The sequence below is a fragment of the Heptranchias perlo genome, chromosome 22 (assembly GCF_035084215.1).
Source record: "Heptranchias perlo isolate sHepPer1 chromosome 22, sHepPer1.hap1, whole genome shotgun sequence".
Classification (NCBI taxonomy): Eukaryota; Metazoa; Chordata; class Chondrichthyes; order Hexanchiformes; family Hexanchidae; genus Heptranchias; species Heptranchias perlo.
This window is the reverse complement of record NC_090346.1, coordinates 50,347,037-50,365,522: the sequence shown is the minus strand read 5'-3', so window position 1 is coordinate 50,365,522 and position 18,486 is coordinate 50,347,037. Positions and strand designations below refer to the sequence as shown.

Below are 18,486 nucleotides of genomic sequence, written 5' to 3'. Positions count from 1 at the left end.
AGGGCAACAGGGGCAGGGCAGCCATCTTGTGCCGGGTGTTTTTAAACCAAGGGACCGTTAGTGAGGTAGGAAAAAACCCGGGGGAAAAACCCCCAACCCGGGGGAAAAACAACCACAACCCGGGGGGGGGAAACCCAGAAAAAACCCAACCCCGGGGGAAAAAAAACCCAACCCCGGGGGAAAAAAAACCCAACCCCGGGGGAAAAAAAACCCAACCCCGGGGGGGATCCCGGGAAAACCAACCACAACCCGGGGGAAAACCACAACCCGGGGGGGATCCCTCAGCCTGGGGGGGGATCCCTCAGCCTGGGGGGGGGATCCCTCAGCCTGGGGGGGATCCCTCAGCCTGGGGGGGGGGATCCCTCAGCCTGGGGGGGAGATCCCTCAGCCTGGGGGGGGGGGGAGATCCCTTAGCCTGGGGGGGGGGGGAGATCCCTCAGCCTGGGGGGGGGGGGGAGATCCCTCAGCCTGGGGGGGGGGAGATCCCTCAGCCTGGGGGGGGGGAGATCCCTCAGCCTGGGGGGGGGGGGAGAGATCCCTCAGCCTGGGGGGGGGGGGAGAGATCCCTCAGCCTGGGGGGGGGGGGGAGAGATCCCTCAGCCTGGGGGGGGAAGATCCCTCAGCCTGGGGGGGGGAGATCCCTCAGCCTGGGGGGGGGGGGAGATCCCTCAGCCTGGGGGGGGGGGGAGATCCCTCAGCCTGGGGGGGGGGGGAGATCCCTCAGCCTGGGGGGGGGGAGATCCCTCAGCCTGGGGGGGGGAGATCCCTCAGCCTGGGGGGGGGGAGATCCCTCAGCCTGGGGGGAGGGGAGATCCCTCAGCCTGGGGGGGGGGAGATCCCTCAGCCTGGGGGGGGGGGAGATCCCTCAGCCTGGGGGGGGGGGGGGAGATCCCTCAGCCTGGGGGGGGGGGGGAGATCCCTCAGCCTGGGGGGGGGAGATCCCTCAGCCTGGGGGGGGGGAGATCCCTCAGCCTGGGGGGGGGGGGGGAAGATCCCTCAGCCTGGGGGGGGGGAGATCCCTCAGCCTGGGGGGGGGGATCCCTCAACCTGGGGGGGGATCCCTCAGCCTGGGGGGGGGGGAGATCCCTCAGCCTGGGGGGAGATCCCTCAGCCTGGGGGGGAGGGGAGATCCCTCAGCCTGGGGGGGAGGGGAGATCCCTCAGCCTGGGGGGGGGGAGATCCCTCAGCCTGGGGGGGGGGGAGATCCCTCAGCCTGGGGGGGGGGGGGGGGAGATCCCTCAGCCTGGGGGGGGGGGGGGGAGATCCCTCAGCCTGGGGGGGGGGGAGATCCCTCAGCCTGGGGGGGGGGGGGGGAGATCCCTCAGCCTGGGGGGGGGGGGGGGAGATCCCTCAGCCTGGGGGGGGGGGGGGGAGATCCCTCAGCCTGGGGGGGGGGGGAGATCCCTCAGCCTGGGGGGGTGGAGATCCCTCAGCCTGGGGGGGTGGAGATCCCTCAGCCTGGGGGGGGATCCCTCAGCCTTGGGGGGATCCCTCAGCCCGGGGGGGGATCCCTCAGCCTGGGGGGGGATCCCTCAGCCTGGGGGGAGATCCCTCAGCCTGGGGGGGGGGGGGATCCCTCAACCCGGGGTGGGGGGGGGGAGGACCCACAACCCGGGGGGGGGGAGGAGGACCCACAACCCGGGGGGGGGGGGGGGAGGACCCACAACCCGGGGGGGGGGGGAGGACCCACAACCCGGGGAGAGGACCCACAACCCGGGGGAAAAAAACCCGGAAAAACCACAACCCGGGGGAAAAAACCCGGAAAAACCACAACCCGGGGGAAAAACCCGGAAAAACCACAACCCGGGGGGAAAAACCCGGAAAAACCACAACCCGGGGGGAAAAAACCCGGAAAAACCACAACCCGGGGGGAAAAACCCGGAAAAACCACAACCCGGGGGGAAAAATCCAGAAAAACCACAACCCGGGGGGAAAAAACCCGGAAAACCCACAACCCGGGGGGAAAAACCCGGAAAAACCGCATCCCGGGGGGAAAAAACCCGGAAAAACCACAACCCGGGGTGGGGGGGGGGGAAACCTGGAAAAACCCAATTCGGGGGGGATAAACCACTACCCGGGGGGAAACCCGGAGGGAACAACCTTGGTGGGGGGCAGATCAGCTGTGCTCTGGGATGTCATGTGCCATATAATTGCAAAGTCTTTCTTTACCCTGCTTCAGGTTTTTCAGTACAGCACGGCTCCCTGGCAGGACACGTGAAACAAAACTTCTGCCACTGCTCCATTACTGGCTTCTGGGAAACCTGTGCTGATCAGCTCCCCCTCCCTCTGAAGAAGTGTCAGGTCGCCGTGTGACACCTCACACAGGGAGATTGCTAACTCAGTCATGGGGAATCACAGGTGGACGCACTTTCCTGTCATTAGACGGGAAATGCCTCATTGTGAACAGTTTCAGTAGTGGGAGGTGAACTTTATTTTGCGTTTTCACACAAAGGGTTGTGGAACTCTGAAAAACTTTACCCCCAAAAGCCCGTGGATGCTGAGTGAATTGAAATTTTCAAGACTGAGATTGATAGATTTTTGATGGGTAAGGGTATCAAGGGATATGGAGCAAAGGTGGGTAAATGGGGTTGAGGTGTAGATCAGCCGTGATCTAGTTGAATGATTGAACAGGCTGAATGGGCTCCTTCAGTTCGTATATTCCTTTGCTGCCATTTTAATCCTCTTTCCTGATACATTTTCTCATTCCATTGGGTGTCAGTTAGCTTCTCTGTAACATAGGCTCCTCTAACTGGAATTGTTTTGTAGGATAAAAAGAACACATCTGATGTGGAATGATCTTTCCTTTCGTGCATTTTCCACAGTCTGACTGGCGGGAGAGCCTGTGGGCGTGTCATCTAATGATTGTAAGGATCAATCATCAAGTAATGTAAATGATCCAAACCATTTAATTGTTTGTGTTTTCAGATTCCTACTACATGAGGAAGCAAGACCCTGAATAAAGATGACTTCAAATAATAATCAGAAATCAGCACAGGGTGATGAAGACAGCTGTGAACTTCGGAGAACATATGACAGCTTAACTACTGCTCACGATAATCGCAAATCATACTGGGATATGATATTTGCTTACGTTAAGGATGAACTCCCCTCCCTGGATTCAGACTTTTCATCAGTAAGTCTCAGCTTTGGAATACCACAGTTAATCATGCTCCTTATTAAATATAGGATTGAATTCCTTGAGCCCGCACTGATGGTGAGATACCTCAGACGTCACCAGCAGGTAATAGGACAGTTGGCAGTGCATCTGTGATTTCCAGATGTGCCCTGGCGGTGGATGAGATAGCTCGCTGCTGGTGTGGCGGAACATTTCAGCTCAAGTGTAAAGGCTCCTGTCCTGGAGTGGGCGACCATACTACAACAGGTACTTCCATTCACCCAAACTGTGCAGAACAGGTTCGGCCACTGCGATGAGCATCCTGTGTTCATCGCTTCAGCTTTCTTATGAGAAAGTTCAGCAAAAGGCAGAAAGAGGCTGAAAGAGATGATGAGGGAGCAGTGGAAGGGGGAAAAGTATAGAGTGAGATCCTAGCGGGAGGTGGGTGAGCATAGAGTGAGAGCCTTGTGGGAGAGTGAAAGGAGGGGTGAGCATAGAGTGAGAGCCTTGTGGGAGAGTGAAAGGGGGGATGAGCATAGAGTGAGAGCCTTGTGGGAGAGTGAAAGGAGGGGTGAGCATAGAGTGAGAGCCTTGTGGGAGAGTGAAAGGGGGGATGAGCATAGAGTGAGAGCCTGTGGGAGAGTGAAAGGGGGGAAGAGTATAGAGTGAGAGTCTAGTGGGAGAGTGAAAGGGGGATGAGTATAGAGTGAGAGTGAAAGGGGGGAAGAGTATAGAGTGAGAGTCTAGTGGGAGAGTGAAAGGGGGATGAGTATAGAGTGAGAGTGAAAGGGGGGAAGAGTATAGAGTGAGAGCCTGTGGGAGAGTGAAAGGGGGGTGAGCATAGAGTGAGAGTCTAGTGGGAGAGTGAAAGGGGGGATGAGCATAGAGTGAGAGTCTAGTGGGAGAGTGAAAGGAGGGATGAGCATAGAGTGAGAGTCTAGTGGGAGAGTGAAAGGGGGGATGAGCATAGAGTGAGAGTCTTGTGGGAGAGTGAAACGGGGGATGAGCATAGAGTGAGAGCCTGTGGGAGAGTGAAAGGGGGGGGAAGAGTATAGAGTGAGAGTCTAGTGGGAGAGGGACGAGAATTTTAAAATCGAAGCGTTCCCAGATTGGGAGCCAATGTAGGTCAGTGAGCACAGGGGTGATGGGAGAACGGGACCTGGCGCGAGTTAGGATACGGGCAGCAGAGTTTTGGATGAGCTGGAGTTTATGGAGGGTGGAAGATGGGAGGCTGGCCAGGAGAGCATTGGAATAGACTAGTCGAGTTGAGGGTTTGAGCAGCAGCAAGCCCCAATGTTGGTCCTGACTTGCATAGTGTCCTTCACTTTAACCATTTCCTGCTTTGGTTCCTCAGACCTGTAACCCCTGATATCACTTGTGAACATAAATATGAAGTACCCCACACATGAGCCCAGCTCTCTTATTCTTCACCCTTACTGCAATCAGATCTAAATCCTCATGTTCTGTATCTGTTTTTTGCACAGTCGGGTTCAGAAGATGGTGAAGTTGCTATTTTCCAGCGTGGCACCACAGGGCTACTTTCATACCTGCCGGAAGACTTGAGAGAGTTATCCCTCGATGACCCAATTCTTGAGGTAAAATCCAATTGTTCAACATGTATAACATTCCCTTAACATCCTGCAGTATCACGCTGCCTCTGCTCTGCTCCATTTTATTTTACGCTAGAATCTGGTTTAGGATTTTCATTGCAGACATTGCCTCAGCTCTGATTCAACTTGAACTGATTTCCCCTTGAGACGATTCTGTTCACCTGCCCGTGATGGGGCATCAGTTTCGCAACTCTCCATCTGGGCCAACACTGCATTGATTTGAAGTATACGCGCTATAGTCCGCGCGTTGAGGTATACGCGCCATAGTCCGCGCGTTGAGGTATACGCGCCATAGTCCGCGCGTTGAGGTATACGCGCTATAGTCCGCGTGTTGAAGTGTATTGTGCTGATTTTCTTTGTATTTTAGTCAGTAAAGCAACCTAACAACAAACTAAACCTGTTACAAGCCATTTAATTTATTAATTAAAATGAATGCACCGCTGAGGCTGCGTTACATCACCCTGTCCATGAGCTGCCGTTACAAGTGGTATGAGAGCAGTCCAGTGATGTGTCTCTCTCTCTCTCTGAATGGCCTGGGCTCTGCTCAGCCCCGCGGACTGATAGCTGAGCGAGTAAACACCCCCCCCATCTGTCCCCTCTCCATGGCAGCATGTATTGGTGCTCCCAATTGTTCTCGCTTCATTTGGACCAATTTTGTAATAGTTCATCTCCAGCCCTTCTATAGTCAAGTTCAATGTCAGCATTGTGCACTGCCTCTATGAATAACACAAAGAAATTGGGATAAGCGGAACTTTTCAGGCTTAAATAAAATCGGCCATACACCATTCTGCAAGGCAGGATGGGAGAGGAATTGCAGAATCTTCTGGATAAAAGAACATCTGACTCACTATACTTTATATGTAGGACAGAAAGTGCAAGGTTCCAGTGTTGGTGCAGAGCCTGCTAGACACAAATGCAGGATGCAGAATTGTTTATTACAGTGTCATGGCTCTATCTCCGACCCGTGTTCATAGTGAGGCTTCTCATCCTATCGATTGTTTTTTAAGTGTTTTTCTCTACCTCTCTCCTCAAAGTCTTAGCTCTCAAAACGTTGAATGTCCATTTTGGTGTCAATGGTTTCTGAATGTCCACAGGAAATGTTGGAATCTGCAAGATGCCCACGTGAGGCTTGGGCACAAGAGTACAGGCAAAGACCGTCTGATGTTCATGAGGACTTTAGGAGTGAGAATTCCAAGCATTTGGAAAATTCAAACACTACTGATAAATGTACGGAGGGTGAAGCTGGTACTTTAAGTGTTGAATCACTGGGACTATCAGCAGCTTTTATCACTGGTGAGAGTGAGAACTCACTGGACCTAAAAACAGAATCGAGGCCTGGTAAAAAGGAGCACCTTGTGGATCTGGGAAATAAAGGTGGTGGAGACCCGCATTCATCCATAACACAAAAAGTTATTAGTAATAAGGAACAGAAAAGCCTAAGGTGCCAAGCCAGTGGAGATGGGAATTTAGATTACTGGTCTATCCCAATCACAGCAACAGCTGGACTTTCAGAATTAACAACTGCAAAGGACTTCATGCAAAATATCCCAGAAATCACCCCAGAGACTATCCTGGACAAGGCAAAAACTACTGAAAGGCACTTAATGAATTCCAAAAGAGACAAGGAACATAAACAAGTGTCAAGGGAAGGGCTAAGCAGAGAGGAGTCAACGTCTGTCGGACGACACACTCACAGAACACCTATACTCTCTTTAGAGGTGAGCTGATAAACATTCTCCTCTTCTGCTAAAGACACAAGTGCTTCCTTAAGATGTTCCAGAAGAGGGCAGAGTGGTGTAGAGTTAGAATACTGACCAGTTACCTTTTGGGATCTGGACCAAATTAAACTTGGAGAGACTAAAGGTTTCATCTATCTGATTGGAACAGGGTAATACCGTTTCTTCTTTGAGTGAGATCCTGACTAGATAGTAAAGGGATTAGGGGGCCTGTTACGTTTTTTAGTTCTTTCTACTCTTCTTACTCTAAATTTTACAGCTTCCACATTTTGGGTTACTGTCAAAGATGAATCCAAACTCCCACTGTCTTCGGGAGTGTCTTTGTGAGTCTTTATCTGTCTGTCTATCTGTCTGCTTCTCTCTCTCTCACACACATGCACACTCACTCACTCTGTCTGGTACAGTGTGCTTGAACACAAAGGTCAGATATGAATTAAGAGGTGGCATGAATCATTCTCTGTAACGTCCCCTTAAGGATGCATTTTCTGAGCAGTGTGTTGGCTCAAATGGCCAGAGAGGAGGAGTCCGGGCACTTCTGGTCCCACACAGCTTCCTCCAGTACCGGTCAACAATGACCTTGACCTTTAGGTTTATCTACTGGGCTGGTGCTACCCAACAAATGAGTGACCAGAGCATCCAGCCCTCTGACTGGTGTTCAGCTGATCTCCTCACCTCGACCAACAGAGCTTGGTGATCTCTGAAGTGGTCTTCTCTGCTCCAGCCCCATCCATCGGCACCAGTGTCATTGTAACAAGACAAAGATCTTGGTCTTCCTAATGTGTGTCCTCAACCACTGAAAGCTGCCCTTGGCAGCCAAATGAACTGTCTTCTTTAAACAGATGCTCTCATTTAATTTTAAATCTCAGATAATATTTTGTGTGAGCTGACAAGCTGACCTCCAGTTGCTGTTGAACTTGTTTGTAGTGTATAGACCAAGTAGACTTGGATGGGATCCTACAGAGTCTGCAACAGGTGGAAGACAGCAGTAGTGATTTAGAGAACACCGTGAATAGCACTTGCTTTGCTTCAGGTAAGCAGAGATAGCATTCTCATTCCGTTAGTTACAATCTATTAACTGTTTGCTCTCTCCCCATTGCCTTTGGCAATCAGTTCACCACTACACAGTTTTCCTTCAACCATGGGATGGGATAGTCAGAGCTGCATTCATGAGAGTGAGACAGTCTAGGGGTTGGGGAAAGGTTCTCCCCACAGATCCTCCTCACCAGGATCAAAGAGTTTAGGATGGCCTTCATAGATCTCCCTACAGCAGGAAGCTGGGGTGTTTGGGACACTCATTACAATGTAGCCTCCTCCAGCCAGGAGCTCAGAAATGTCTGGGCATTCACCATCATGTTTCTTTGCTGTGGGAAGATTTGGCCTGTGACTGTACTCAGTAACACTGCCAAAATAAGCCAACAACAGGAAGGTACAATCCATCTTAGAGTGTTGGAGGGAATAGCACTCCCCACATAGCTCAGACACCAAGCTGCACTTCACCTGACTAGGAATACCCCAAAGCTTTGATGGCAGGACAGAAACCCAGCATACACTGACACAGTGGCAAGCACATCAGTGCACTCTTACCACCAGTGCCGGTCCCTGGAGTTGGTCTCCAGGGTGGTGTGAAAGCCTAGCCATTCTGTAGCACGGTGTACCATCTCCACTGTACGTGAAGATCACGATATATGTCAGCGTATTGCAACCAAAGAAAAATTGCAATGAAACATTTTTAAAAGTAGAAACTTTTTCCCAGTGGTTCACCCTGTGCTGGATGTGGGCAGTTTCCCCGGATCCTCCACATCAGGGACTGTGCTCAGCTGCAAGTCTGAGCTTGAGAAGCAACCTGAAGGAGGCAGCAGTAGTTAGGTGAATTTATCATAAATTGGGGTTTTTATTTTAATGTTTCTGGTGAATGTGCTGATTACGGTGAGGAGTGAAACACTTTTCTACTTCAAGCGTCCAGTATGAGTGTTGGGTAGTCTCGGCTCTGGGATTTTTTAAATTCATTCGTGAGATGTGGGCGTCACTGGCAGGCCAGCATTTATTGCCCATCCCTAATTGCCCTTGAGAAGGTGGTGGTGAGCCGCCTACTTGAACCGCCGCAGTCCATGTAGTGAAGGTACTCCCGCAGTGCTGTTGGGTAGGGAGTTCCAGGATTTTGACCCAGCGACGATGAAGGAACGGCGATATATTTTTCTAAGTCAGAACGGTGTGTGACTTGGAGGGGAACGTGCAGGTGGTGGTGTTCCCATGTGCCTGCTGCCCTTGTCCTTCTAGGTGGTAGAGGTCGCAGGTTTGGGAGGTGCTGTCGAAGAAGTCTTGGCGAGTTGCTGCAGTGCATCCTGTGGATGGTACACACTGCAGCCACGGTCCGCTGGTGGTGAAGGGAGTGAATGTTTAAGGTGATGGATGTGGTGCCAATCAAGCGGGCTGCTTTGCCCTGGATGGTGTCGAACTTATTGAGTGTTGTTGGAGCTGCTCCCATCCAGGCAAGTGGAGAGTATTCCATCACACTCCTGACTTTTGCCTTGTAGATGGTGGAAAGGCTTTGGGGAGTCAGGAGGTGAGTCACTTGCCGCAGAATACCCAGCCTTTGACCTGCTTTTGTAACCACAGTATTTATGTGGCTGGTCCAATTTCTGGTCAGTGGTGACCCCCAGGAGGTTGATGGTGGGGAATTTGGCTATGGTAATGCGGTTGAATGTCGAGGGGAGGTGGTTAGACTCCCTTGTTGGAGATGGTCATTGCCTGGCACTTGTCTGGTGCGAATGTTACTTGCCACTTATCAACCCAAGCCTGGATGTTCAGGTCTTGCTGCGTGCGGGCATGGACTGCTTCATTATCTGAGGGGTTGCGAATGGAACTGAACACTAATCATCAGCGAACATCCCCATTTCTGACCTTACGATGGAGGGAAGGTCATTGATGAAGCAGCTGAAGATGGTTGGGCCTAGGATACTGCCCTGAGGAGCTCCTGCAGCAATGTCCTGGGGCTGAGATGATTGGCCTCCAACAACCACTACCATCTTACTTTGTGCTAGCTATGACTCCAGCCAATGGAGTGCTTTCCCCCTGATTCCCATTGACTTCAATTTTACCAGGGTTCCTTAATGCCACACTCGGTCAAATACTGCCTTGATGTCAAGGGCAGTCATTCTCACCTCACCTCTGGAATTCAGCTCTTTTGTCCATGTTTGGACCAAGGCTGTAATTGACTGAGTCAGGTACAGGCTATTGCTTCCATAAGACCATAAGAGATAGGAGCAGGAGTAGGCCATTCGGCCCCTCGAGCCTGCTGTGCCATTCAATGAGACCATGGCTGATCTGATTTTTACCTCAACTCCACTTTCCTGCCTTTTCCCCATATCCTTTGACTCCCTTGCTGATCAAAACTTTGTCTAACTCAGCCTTGAATGTATTCAATGACTCAGCCTCCACAGCTTTTTGGGGTAAAGAATTTCAAAGGTTCACGACCCTCTGAGAGAAGAAATTCCTCCTCATTTCCATCTTAAACGGGCGACCCCTTATTCTGAGACTATGCCCCCTGGTTTTAGATTCCCCCATGAGGGGTAACATCCTCTCAGCATCTACCTTACCGAGTCCCCTCAGAATCTTGTATGTTTCAATAAGATCTCCTCTCATTCTTCTAAACTCCAATGAGTATAGACCCAACCTGTTCAATCTTTCCTCATAAGACAACCCTTCCATACCCGGAATCAACCTAGTGAAACTTCTCTGAACTGCCTCCAATGCAAGTATGCCGTTACATCCCTTGTAATATGTCTTCATCCCAGACGTTTAGATAGAGTACAGTTGGCTTGCTGCATGTTGAAGATACATGGCTGATTTCTTTTAGGTCTATAACATTGAGTAGAATGGGCCTATACTCTCTGGAGTTTACAGGGATGAGAGGTGATCTCATTGAAACATATAAGATTCTGCAGGGTAGATGCTGAGAGGGTGTTTCCCCGGCTGGAGAGTCTAGAACTAGGGGGCATAGTCTCAGGATAAGCGGTCAGACATTTAGGACTGAGATGAGGAGAAATTTCTTCATTCAGAGGGTTGTAAATCTTTGGAATTCTCAACCCCAGAGGGCTGTGAATGCTCAGTTGTTGAGTATATTCAAAGCTGAGATCAATAGATTTTTGGACTCTGGGGGAATCAAGGGAAACGGGGATCGGGCAGGAAAGTGGAGTTGAGGTCGAAGATCAGCCATGATCTGATTGAATGGCGAAGCAGGCTCGAGGGGCCGTTTGGCCCGCTCCTGCTCCTATGTTTTTATGTAACAAGCATTATGACTTTCATTGTAACTTTACAGTGGGTAAATCAGTGAGAACATTTGGTGGGTACCTGCAGGTACTTGGTTACCACTAAGAATACAGAGCGTCCCTCAGTTCTAAGCTATAAAGAACCGTACACTAATGGGGCTGTGTACTGTACTGGTTCATTGTGTCTCAGAGTTGTACCTTACCTGGCCTTTATACCTAACTTGCCGGGCGGGAAACCCACAGGATAGAGTGGTATGTCGGTTTTACACCTCGCCTGATATTGCTCTCCACTGACATCAATAGAGAGTAAAACCAGGCGGGTGTAAAGCCCGCATTCCACCCCATCTCGTCAGTTTCCTGACGGGCGGGTTAGGTTAAAATTGCCTCTGTTGTGTCAAAGGAAATGCAGATCTGCACATAGTGTAAGAGCAGATTTCACTGTGAGTCTTCTTACTTTGCTATGCAGTACCTTCTCGTGCTATTAGTGAGCAGAGTCTTATGGAACAGCTCACCTTGCTGTGTGTCAAGCAGTCAGGAGGAGCTGTCACGTTGAAAAACGAAACGCCAGTGTGTAATGAAGTGTACCAGTCCGACAGGGAGAGGTGGACCAAGCTTACTGGAGGCAGAGCCGATGGCCTCAAACACTTCCTGAGGTATAAAACAAGCTTGTGTTTAATAATGTGTTGTATAAATTATGTTTAATTTATTCAAAATATGATTTCAGCAAATGTGCTTTTAATTTAAAATCGGAGAATGGGAATCAGAAACAAAACACTGACGGTCATTAATGATTAAGATATGTAACTAAAGAACTTCTGTTTATATGCTGCCTTATCGTGTTTTCAGGATATCCCAAAGAACCTTACTGTCAATTAATGAGTTTTGATGTTCAGAGTAGTTTTGTAGACTAACACAGCGACTGATTTCCACACTGCAAGCTCTTCCAAACAGCACATGAGAAGAATGACAAACAAATCTGTTTTTGGTGATGTTGGTTGAGGGAGGAGTGTCGGGCAGGACACCTCCTCCTCCTTGGATAGTGCCATGGGATCTTTTACATTCATGATGTTCTGAAAGACAGATTGTTTTTATAGAGCACCTGATCATTTCTCTTAGAAACAGCCCCAAATGTTTGATATTCAATGAATTGCTTTGAAGTGCAGTCACTGGTGGAAACTGCATTTCCGTCTGTTATGATGGCAGGGAAAAGAGCAACTCCAAGGAAATGTCCAGCCATTATATCAGATCTACATAGGAGGTGTATTTGTTGTTTCATGGTATACCGCAGTGTATTTGATAACTCATGATATATTGTGTCGTATTTGGTATACGGCAGTGTAATTAATAATTTACAATACCGTGGTGTATTTGATATCTCACGGTATGTTGTGGTGTACTGTTATCTGGTAATTTGGTTTTGATATAAGCACTTTTTATTTATCATTGAGATTTGAATTGTTGGAATATTTAATAATTGGAGCATATGTATTGAAGGATTCGCATTTGGTTTGTTCTCACACCACATCCTTGCTTGCGAGGGCAGGGCAGGGTGGCCCACCTGTGTATCTCCTACTGGGGCCCACCTGTGTATCTCCTACTGGGGCCCACCTGTGTATCTCCTACTGGGGCCCACCTGTGTATCTCCTACTGGGGCCCACCTGAGTATCTCCTACTGGGGCCCACCTGTGTATCTCCTACTGGGGCCCACTTTGTGAGTATCTCCTACTGGGGCCCACTTTGTGAGTATCTCCTACTGGGGCCCACTTTGTGAGTATCTCCTACTGGGGCCCACTTTGTGAGTATCTCCTACTGGGGCCCACTTTGTGAGTATCTCCTACTGGGGCCCACTTTGTGAGTATCTCCTACTGGGGCCCACTTTGTGAGTATCTCCTACTGGGGCCCACTTTGTGTGTACCTCTACAGGACTCCTCGGTCAATCAATCTGGTTGTCTACTTGACCGTTTCAGTAGTGGGACCGTGTCCCGACTAGTTCACTTCCTCCACCGCTGATCCAACCCCAGACCCTCAATCTCGCCTCACCACATACAAGCGGGCTGAGAATATCATCCGAAGCTGATCTCCAATTGTCAGACTAGATCTGCAGAGGTACAGCTACCCAGCTCTTAGTTTCATTCTTTAAGTACATTTCTCAATATTTAATATTAAATTCAGCTCCTGGTGAGTTTCAGACGGCAGTTAAACAAAACCCTATTAATCTTTTTTGTTAAACGATAGCCTTGTTAATCTTTCTTGTTCCCTCGTTTCATGCTCTCAGTCCTGAAGAAGACACATGTACCTGGGGGATGGCAGAAAACCTGACACTGAAAAATGCTTCTGAACCTAAAACTGTTTTCATTGACCTACGGAACTGGGAGCAGGAAAGCACATCACAGGCTGGCTGCAGAGACAGACAGCAAAAGCTCACATGTCTGCAAAATGAAAGGTAATGGACAGTAATCCTAGGTGACATGCTGTAAAGTAGTTTATAAGAAGTGTTCAGTGGATGCTAAGTTACAGGTTTGCTGTATTGTTTCTCGCTGCAAAAAGGTTCTTGTGTAGATGGGCTGCACACTCTGTGAATTCTGAACAGTGCAACATAAGACTTGACTTCTGCCACCTGTACAAATGGAGTGTGGCTGGAGTGCTTGTTTCATGACAGATGTGGGAGACGATGGTGTGATATGACGATGGTGTGATGTGACAGATGTGGGATGATGGTGTAAAGTGACAGATGTGGGAGACGTAAGCCTACTTAAGTAGTTTACAAATGTAAGGAATCTTACAACACCAGGTTATAGTCCAACAGTTTTATTTGAAAATCACAAGCTTTCGGAGCTTACCTCCTTCGTCAGGTGAGTGAGTGAGTCACTCACTCACTCACCTGACGAAGGAGGTAAGCTTCGAAAGCTTGTGATTTTCAAATAAAACTGTTGGACTATAACCTGGTGTTGTAAGGTTCCTTACATTTGTCCACCCCAGTCCATCACCGGCATCTCCAAATCACAAGTAGTTTACAAGCATTGTTTCCCCTCATAGCTCAACAGCATTGAGAAAATGGTCCATTTCCTTCCGAAGTGTCCACGATGTTACTGATGTAAGTAACAGGTTATCCATGAGCCAGCACTGCCAAACAGGGAGAATTTGCAGGCATGTGTTTTCCTGAACTACGCTCCCTGTGAATACTCTCCGCACCGGGAGGGCAGGATTACAGAACCACCCATATATCAAGCCCAAAGCAAAGAAAGCTTAGCCAAGGTAGAGTCGTCATTTCATCCCCTCAGTGTGCAATCTCAGGAGCTGTGAATACCTGTGTCCTATCAGGTTTCTGTGGGATTTACTGGGTTCATGAGCCCTGATCACCGTGCCTGCATGTTTACTCATTTCCCACAGTCATGGTGCTGCCAGGGATCTTCACCGACTGGCAGAGGGTACGAAGGTGAATCCTTATCTCCAATTGCTGTTCCCGTATCTGTTGCTTTACACAGTTCTACTGATTCATCCTTTGAAGAGGATAGCCACGACAGCATGTCAGCCCAGAACAGTGACCAAGAACAGAAGGAGGAGCCACAGAATGACTCAGGGTAAGAAAGATTAACCGTTTAGTGTGAGAATGAGAATCGTGCTACCTGAGTGGATATTTGGGATTTGAGCTCATACAGCTCAGTTTTAGTCCCATCAAACTAGAGGTGAAGTAGCTGAAGGAACTTGTTTGAAGTATGTTGACTGGTGTGGTGTGAATGAATTGCGATGTGTTCATATTTACCTGTGGGACTAAGATCACATCACGTGGCACAGATTGCTGTGATATCCATATAAGTTACAGCACAATGATGCTGCTTGCCACCAATGAGGGTGTTAAATAATATTTTTCTTCCTGAAACTGAAATATATACCAGTTTGTACTGAAGTTTAAGGGAACTAGACAACTTTTACAGAGGGCAACATACACTGGTAACTATAAGGGCCTGATTTATGAATGTGCACTACTAGTGGGGAGCCCCGGCTGCCAGCTGCCATATCAGGCAATCGCGGGTAAGCATACCAGGAAATCACAGGTATACACGTTGCAGAATTGTGTGCCCAATTCACATGATTTTATTGCCATTCATGTGTGTGATTCTATTATTTTTTCTACCACACACAGTGACTGTACAGGGAAAAGCATGTTACTGAGGCAAATGCGAAAAGCCACTGTCAAGCCCTCAAAAGTGCCAGTCAGTGATTCTAGATGTGGTGCTGGGCAGGCAGGAACAACCTTCAAAGAGGCCAGACCAGTGCAGAGGAAGAGAAGAAAAGTAAGAACTGAAAGCAGGAAGCCTGTCAGTGTGCAATGTGAGCTGACTATGACTCCAGACTCCAACACGGAGAGAGGAGCCCTGGAGGAGCTCAGTCCACCTGGTGACCAGCTGATCCTCACACCTGCTTCTGCACTGAAAAACTCTACTTCAAAAGTCATAGAACAGGCTGTCAGACAGAGTGAGCCAGCATTACCTAAGCGGGAGCAATATCCTGCAAATGAAAACAGGTACTGCCGTATATTTGAGAGGGTGAATGTGAATAGAGACTGTAACAATATCCTGTCTTCTTTCCTATGCTACGCCAAGACCCGCTCGCCCAACACCCCTGTCCTGGCTCACCCACATTGGCTGTTGGTTCCCCAACACCCCAAATTTAGAATTCTCATCCTTAACTTTAAATCCCTTCATGGCCTTGCCTATTCTGATCTCTGTAACACCCTCCAGCCCTACAACCTCAGTGGCTATAGGGAAAGAGTGGGAGAGTGGGATTAATTTAATAGGTCTTTCAAAGAGCCAGCAGAGGCACGATGCACTGAATGGCCTCCTCCTGTGCTGTAAGATTCTATGATTCTAACCCCCTAAGAGAACTCTCTGTTTCTCGGACTCCATCTCTTGTGCATCGTCCCTCGCTCATGACCACTGCGCTTTCACCTACTTAGGCCCCATGCTCTGGAATTCCTTTCCTAAACCTCTCTGCATCTCAATCTCCCTCTCCTCCTTTAAAACTCTCCTTAAAATCCACCTCTTTGACCAAGTGTTCAGTCACCCTTCCTAATCTCTCTTCCTTTGGCTTAGCATTCATTTTTCCACCTGTGAAGTGCCTTTGGATGTTACTCTATGCTAAAGGCGCAGTATAAATGCAAGTTGTTATGGTTGTAGTTAATGCATCAAATCAGTAACCTCCTCACTGAAAAGCTGTTTCTTTGCCCCCAATTTCTTGCCCCTTTCTCCCTCCTCCTCTCCTGAAAATAGTGACTTGTTGGTGTTCAGTGCAGTGGGTTTCAGGAGTCCTCTGATACCTCAGTCAAGAGGCCATCAGTCTAGGCCGTGAGTGATGGGTGGCTATTCACGCTTGGCTGACCATCACAGCAGAGCCTGATCATGTCCTCATCCAACACATGGGGGGGTGGTGGGCGGTAACAAGATAGAGATTGTTTTATGTTTCAGTGCTCATGTTACCTCAGTACCTTCTCCCCCAAAGAATGATGTCCTGGCACAGAGCGAGGCCCTATATACAGAAGAATGGGGAGAGATCACATCACCGCTCGGAGTGTGAACTTTTTAAAGGGCCAGTGTCTAATGTGATTATTTTTCTGCCACACCACATTCATTAGTGGAGGCAAAACTTTGTCGAAAGAACAATCAACCTACATTTATGGCAAGTAATGTAACATTCCAGTCAGTGGAGATTAACCTTCAATAAGATGAATTCCTGATAGGAACTCCTTTCCCAGCAGTTTGTGATAATGAGATTTAACTGCTGCTATTGAGTAAATTGGATGGAATTATTTCCTTGCCTATTGTAAGGTCCTTTGATTTAATTTTCAAGCAGTAATCCATGTGCCAGTCACAGCCTGGAGCCGAATGACCAACAGCAGAGAGAGCGATGCAGGAAGGAGCAGCAGAGCCGGCAACGACTACACAGGCAGCTCGACAGCCTGAAGCCGCTGAGATCCGTGACGGGGAAACAGTGTGCTGCAGAGGGAACACCACTCCTCTTCAACATGGTTAGTGCGGACACCAAGGCGCAGGGAAAGCCTGTGAGCTCCTTTCATTCGTATTGTTTACACCCACTCAGCCCCTTTTTATTGAGGCCTGTCAGCGCTCATTGCTATTGAGAACGTATCTATGTAGCCGGAGTACTGCACTCCCACTGCTCTGAGGATTCCTCTATCTTGCAGCTTTTTCACCCAAAGTGCAGGTGTAGGAAGGAAAATGAAACAAGAAATGGGATTTCCTCTGTTTCCATTTATAGTGCGGAGCCTTTGTAACTGTCAGTGAATGCATCATCTGGAGGTGGGGCTGAAACAGAGATACTGTGTGAGGCTGAGATGATTGGCCTCCAACAGCCACTCCAATCTTCCTTTGTGTTAGGTATGACTCCAGCCGCTGGAGAGTTTTCCCCCTGATTCCCATTGACTTTAATTTTACTAGGGCTCCTTGGTGCCACACTTGGTCAAATGCTGCCTTGATGTCAAGGGCAGTTACTCTCACCTCACCTCACCTCTGGAATTCAGCTGTTTTGACCACGTTTGAACCAAGGCTGTAATGAGGTCTGGAGCCTAGTGGTCCTGGTGGAACCCACACTGAGCATCGATGAGCAAGTTATTGGTGAGTAAGTGCCGCTTGATAGCACTGTCGACGACACCTTCCATCACTTTGCTGATGATTGAGAGTAGACTGATGGGGCGGTAATTGGCCGGATTGGATTTGTCCTGCTTTTTGTGGACAGGACATACCTGGGCAATTTTCCACATTGTTGGATAGATGCCTGTGTTGTAGCTGTAGTGGAACAGTTTTGCTAGAGGCGCGGCTAGTTCTGGAGCACAAGTCTTCAGCACTACAGCCGGGATGTTGTCGGGGTCCATAGTCCTTGTTGTATCCAGTGCACTCAGCCGTTTCTTGGTATCATGTGGAGTGAATCGAATTGGCTGAAGACTGGCTCCTGTGATGATGGGGATATCGGGAGGAGGCAGAGATGGATCATCTACTCGGCACTTCTGGCTGAAGATGGTTGCAAACGCTTCAGCCTTGTCTTTTGCACTCACGTGCTGGACTCCACCATCATTGAGGATGGGGATGTTTACAGAGCCTCTTCTTTGCTACAGTTGTACAGGACATTGGTGAGACCACATCTAGAATACTGTGTGCAGTTTTGGTCTCCTTATTTAAGAAAGGACATAATTGCTTCTGGTTTAGAGGCGGTTCAGAGAAGGTTCACTCGACTGATTCCTGGGATGAGGGGGTTATCTTATGAGGAAAGGTTGGACAAGTTGGGCCTGTATACATTGGAGTTTAGAAGAATGAGAGGTGATCTTATTGAAACATAGAAGATCCTGAGGGGACTTGAAGAGGTAGATGCTGAGAGGATGTTTCCCCTTGTGGGAGAGACTAGAACTAGGGGCCACAGTTTAAAAATAAGGGGTCCCCCATTTAAGATGGAGATGAGGAGAAATTTTTTCTCTGAGGGTCGTGAGTCTGTGGAACTCCCTTCCCCAGAGAGCGGTGGAGGCAGGGTCATTGAATATTTTTAAGGCTGAGTTAGATAGATTCCTGATTAACAAGGGAGTCAAAGGTTATAGTAGGTAGACGGGAAAGTAGGGTTGAGGTCACCATCAGATCAGCCATGATCTTATCAAATGGCAGAGCAGGCTCGAGGGGCCGAATGGCCTACTCCTGCTCTTAATTCGTATGTTCGTAAGGGTCAAGAACCAGAGGACACAGATTTAAGGTGATTGG

The 18,486-nt window shown here is 49.0% G+C and overlaps 1 protein-coding gene across 1 annotated transcript in view; it reads left to right on the top strand.

The window, feature by feature from the left end:
• The first annotated feature begins 2,945 nt into the window (after positions 1-2,945).
• Positions 2,946-18,486, top strand: part of LOC137340822 (dynein axonemal assembly factor 8) — a 42,816-nt gene continuing 27,275 nt past the window's right edge. Inside the window, exons 1-9 of the mRNA XM_068003624.1 lie at positions 2,946-3,133; positions 4,600-4,710; positions 5,820-6,443; positions 7,386-7,491; positions 11,196-11,382; positions 13,005-13,172; positions 14,215-14,310; positions 14,874-15,254; positions 16,580-16,754. Of these exons, the coding sequence (XP_067859725.1) occupies positions 2,963-3,133; positions 4,600-4,710; positions 5,820-6,443; positions 7,386-7,491; positions 11,196-11,382; positions 13,005-13,172; positions 14,215-14,310; positions 14,874-15,254; positions 16,580-16,754 (2,019 nt within the window). The 5' untranslated portion in view covers positions 2,946-2,962. The remainder of the gene's footprint in view (positions 3,134-4,599; positions 4,711-5,819; positions 6,444-7,385; positions 7,492-11,195; positions 11,383-13,004; positions 13,173-14,214; positions 14,311-14,873; positions 15,255-16,579; positions 16,755-18,486) is intronic.